Below are 4,568 nucleotides of genomic sequence, written 5' to 3'. Positions count from 1 at the left end.
AGATTTTCATATACATTTTACTACTTTTCTTTCATCTCTGACACTTCTATTATAGAGAAAGGGCAAATAGCAATATTAAAATATTTCCTCTAATTAATTCCCTTTTAATGTGCATGAATTTCATGCACTGGGCCACTAGTACTTTATAAACTGGTAAATGTAAGTAACTGTTTTCCTGAATTTTGTGAGCCACTCTAGCAAATTAATTGAACCTGAGGAGAGGGTCATTGGAAACTGATTTATAATCAATTGATCAGAAGCACAGGTGACAACCTGGATTTGGGACTGGCATCTGAAGAGAAATGGGGGCAGTCTTGTAAGACTGAGCACTTAACCTGTGGGATCTGACACTAGATAGTACCAGAACTGAATTATAGGACAGCCATTTGGTGTTGCAGAGAAATGCTTTTTGTGGGGAAAACAACCCACATTTGGTCACCAGAATTGTCAGAAGTGAAGTGTTCTGTGTGAAAGTAAAGGAGACACAGGAGAGGGGAATGGTAGATTTTTTCCAATCAAAGCCAAATGAAATACCACTTCACACCCATTTAGGGTGGCTATTATTAAAAAACAACAACACAGAAAATAACAAATGATGGTGAGGATGAAATGAGTGAGAACCCTTGGCATCACTGATAGGAATGAAAAATGGTGCTGTAACTATCATGAATGGTATGGTGGTTCCTCAAAAAATTAAATATAGAATTGCCATGTGATATAGCAATTCCACTTCTTGGTATATATCCAAAAGAACTGAAAGCAGGGACTCAAATCAATATTTTTACAGCCACGTTCATAGCAGCATTATTCACAATAGCCAAAAGGTAGAAGCAACCCAAGTGCCCCTCAATGGGTGAATAAACAAAATATGGTATATACACACAATGGTATATTTATTATTCAACCTTAAAAAGGAAGACAATTCTGACACATGCTACAACATGGATGAACCTTGAAGATATTATGCTAAAGTGAAATAAACCAGTTACAAGAGGAAAAATAGTGTTATGATTCCACTTATATGAGGTATCTAGAGTAGTTAAGTTCATAACAGACAGAAAATAGAATGGTGATTACCAGGGGATGGGTATAGGGAAAAATGGGGAATTAGTATTTAATATGTATGGAATTTCAGTTTGGAAAAATAACAATTTCTGGAGATGGATAGTGATGATGGTTGCACAATGTGAATATAATTAATTGCTATATTATACACTTAAAAGTGTTAAAATGGTCAATTTTATTTTATGGATATTTTACCAGAATAAAAAAAAAATACCGTACTAAAGCTATCTCCCAGGAATTGTTAGAGTCAAATAAGATCTATATAGAAAAGCTTTGTAATCTATTTGGCCCTTCACAAATATTAGCTTTTTAATCATTGTCATCCTGTTTACCCCAACCTGATACCATTATCCTCATTCACTATCCAGCCCAGCAGCACACTTTTGGAGTTTAACTGCTGTCCAGTGATATCCACCTTCATTTTGCTGAGCCCTAGATTGCACATGCCAAAGCAATAGCCTCTCAGAGTTCTGGTTCTGAAACAGAACATGCCCCCAAATAAACAAAGGTTTTAGACAGGCAAGCCTGGTGGGTTCTAAGGATAAAAATCAGACTTCCTTTCCTTAATTTTCCCCAGTGCTTGGCTTGGTAGCAGTCCTCATCAGCAACAAGAGGTCACCGTGCCATTGCCAAGAACACGGGAAATCTTCCTCCAATTAAGTTGACCACCTAAGTCCTTGCCCTGCTCCCAAGCAACATATCTCATAAGGCAGCCTTTGAGCTGGTGAAGAATCCCAAACCTTCTGGGTAAGGAATACAGGAAATGTATTCACTGAGTATGAACTGAGAAGAAAAGTAGTTAGGCAAGAAATAAAAAACAAAAATGCTAAAATCGAAAACCAGAATGACCAGTTTTGATGGATTGGACAACTCTCTGTAGAGTAGCTTCAGAGCTGAACCCTTAAATATTACCAGAAAGTACAGTACTAGTGTGATAACACAGTAGTATCAAACTTAGGAATGTTGTTTCTTTCTGGACAGCAAGCCAATTGTTTCATCCAGATACTGACCAGATCTCTGTAAACATTCAGGTGTTCTCTGGGGGCCCCAAGTTTCCTTAGGCACTGCTCACTGAGTATTTCTCCTAACACTGGTAATGCTACAGTGCCTTCTGGGATCTTTTTCATGCAATAATGCCTGTCCAGGAGTTGCTGCCTTTCCAGGTATTCCCTGGAGGATCAATGAGGGATTTCATTCCATTGATTCTTTGAGGAGCTTTAAATGTGGGTCAAGAACGAAGTAGTACTGACCCCAGTCTTAGAAGTCTGACCTTCTATGGCCAGGAAAAAGAACCTAAGTCTCTGTGCCCTCACACTCTTGAATGTCTGCTTCTTAGCATCATCAACACAATTGGATACAAACTCAGAACTTTTCCACAAAACTTTCTGCCAATGATCCACAAATCTTGACTGTGGTTTCCCAAATTCTTTGATTCTCTACTATGTGCCTTTTCTCTTCTGCTTAAAGGTCCCAAATAACACCTATCCCATATATTTAGCCCCATTTGTGTAGAAATGCACCTTTCCTAGTCCCACCCCCACCTCTTCATTGTGCACCTACATCGTTGTGTTAACCGAGGCTCAGTCATAAAACCTACAACAGTGTCATCCCATCTTGTCTTCATTTTGCTATAACTGGGAGGCAAAAGAAATATGTCACTCTGGAAGTGTCGCAGTAAATGGAAAAAGACTCACCTGGACAACAGACACTGAGGTCATTAGCACATGGCCTATAAGTGAAACTCTATAAAAAAGCAAAAGTTTAGGAAATATACCTTGCACCCACCTCCTCTTTTATAACAGTAGAGTAGGGATGGTTGATGAAATGATAGAACCAACAGTCCATTCTCCACAGAGTAACTGCAATGGAACAATCCCTGGCTAAGTGCCTCAACCTATTCTTGGGTGGTTCATTATTGTGAGTCACTGATCCACCATCACCAGGTCACATACTCTTCTTTTCCCTCAAAATGGTAATATGTTAAACCACCCATATTTTCTCAGTAATAGTGGGAGGCAGTAAGCATTCGGTCTCTGGAGTCAAAGCAACCCTAGTTCAAATCATGCCTTAGCTGCTTGCTGCGTACCACCAGTCAATGATGTTTCCTGTTCTAATGCTTTCAGCCACTCCGCCCCAACACCACCATCAAGCACACAGAGCCCAAGGGCTAGACAAGAGTAAACAGGGGTCTGTTCTCCCTTTACCTCCCCAGCTATGTGTTAATGCTCTGACGTTGAATGCCCCTCATTCTCTCATTCTTCTAGGCTGCCTCCACTCTCCCTTCCTCCATACACTCACAGCTTTTACAAGACAATTTTTTGCACGCCCTGGGGCGGGGCCAAGCACTTCCCTCCCTTAAGAGGGCGTAATTAAAACCAAAGTGCCACCCTTGTTAGGAAATGACTTCCCTGTTACCTTGGTAACGCCGCTGCTGCAATCATTATTGTGGTCAACAATTACTTGTATTAGCCTAAAAAAAAAAGATTCTATTCTCCCGGAAACGCCAAGAATCCGGCTTAGAAGGGAGTTATTCTCGGGCTGCAGCCCAGACCAAGAGTTTACGCTAAGGAACACGTAAGACACGCCTCCCGTGACGCAATGACGCCAGAGAAGGTGCCTTGCGTCAGCCCGGCTCAGGCGTTTCCGGTTCACGCGCTGTACGGAAGCGTGTTGGTCGTTAGGCTCATGCGCAGTACCGAAGTGTGCCCGGGCAACCGGAAGCCACGGGAAGAGAGCTATGGCGGGTATGAATGTGAGAGATCCAGCGGTAGATCGTTCTCTACGTTCGGTATTCGGTAAGAGGAATTAGGTGTTGCCAAGCATCAGGGAGGGACAGAAAGAGGCAGGGAGCAGCGAGGAACGCCCCCTGCACCTCTTGAATCGCTTTGGGAACCGGTAATAGGTCAGGGGTACAGCTCTACCTGCCTTTCTTGTGGGGCGGCCAAGCTGATGGACTCGTGGGTAAAATGATGTTCCCCTTCTCCCGCGGTTTAGCAGCCTTTCCACGATGTGGTTAAGGAAGTTAAACTAGCGTTCAGCTTCTATGCGTTTCTCCTTTCATTGATTTTCTCGCTTCAGTTGTTTTCTAGAAGCGAGGGCGCTTAGCAACGGTCCCATACTACTTTTAATCTCCTATTTTAGAACATATTGTGCCGAGGTTATAGATACTTGAGTCCACTTCCACCCTCTTATAAGGACTTCCATTCTGTGCTTAAAGCCCCTTACATTTTAGTTCGTTGATAGTGGTAGGGGCCACCTGGCGTCTTAAGGTGGATAGTAAATGAATGAATGTATGAACGATTAAGACCTCATCAAAGAAATTTTAAGGAGCGTCGAATCTATTCTAAGTAATCTTCCGAAATAAGTTGTTTTTATGTATGTGTGGTGATTTTTTTATATATATTTTATTGATTTTTTTACAGAGAGGAAGGGAGAGGGATAGAGAGCCAGAAACATCAATGAGCGAGAAACATCGATTAGCCGCCCCCTGCACGCCCCCTACT

At 41.9% G+C, this 4,568-nt stretch overlaps 1 protein-coding gene and 1 long non-coding RNA gene across 6 annotated transcripts in view; one reads left to right on the top strand and one right to left on the bottom strand.

The window, feature by feature from the left end:
• LOC102252788 overlaps positions 1 to 3,642 on the bottom strand; it is a 41,667-nt gene extending 38,025 nt beyond the window's left edge. For all 3 annotated transcript variants that reach the window (XR_001362795.1, XR_313788.2, XR_001362796.1), the window contains exon 1: positions 3,481 to 3,642. This is a non-coding gene — a long non-coding RNA (uncharacterized LOC102252788). The remainder of the gene's footprint in view (positions 1 to 3,480) is intronic.
• Positions 3,643 to 3,726: 84 nt separating this feature from the next.
• The window catches only part of CSTF2 (cleavage stimulation factor, 3' pre-RNA, subunit 2, 64kDa), a 35,038-nt gene continuing 34,196 nt past the window's right edge, over positions 3,727 to 4,568 (top strand). For 2 of the 3 annotated variants that reach the window (XM_014542616.1, XM_005869892.2), the window contains exon 1: positions 3,727 to 3,860. In XM_014542616.1, the coding sequence (XP_014398102.1) occupies positions 3,803 to 3,860 (58 nt within the window). In that variant the 5' untranslated portion in view covers positions 3,727 to 3,802. The remainder of the gene's footprint in view (positions 3,861 to 4,568) is intronic. The other variant, XM_005869893.2, reaches the window with a different exon arrangement.

Source organism: Myotis brandtii, unplaced genomic scaffold (genome assembly GCF_000412655.1).
Source record: "Myotis brandtii unplaced genomic scaffold, ASM41265v1 scaffold305, whole genome shotgun sequence".
NCBI lineage: Eukaryota > Metazoa > Chordata > Mammalia > Chiroptera > Vespertilionidae > Myotis > Myotis brandtii.
Note: the sequence above shows the minus strand (reverse complement) of the source record. Positions and strands in the feature narration are given on the sequence as shown.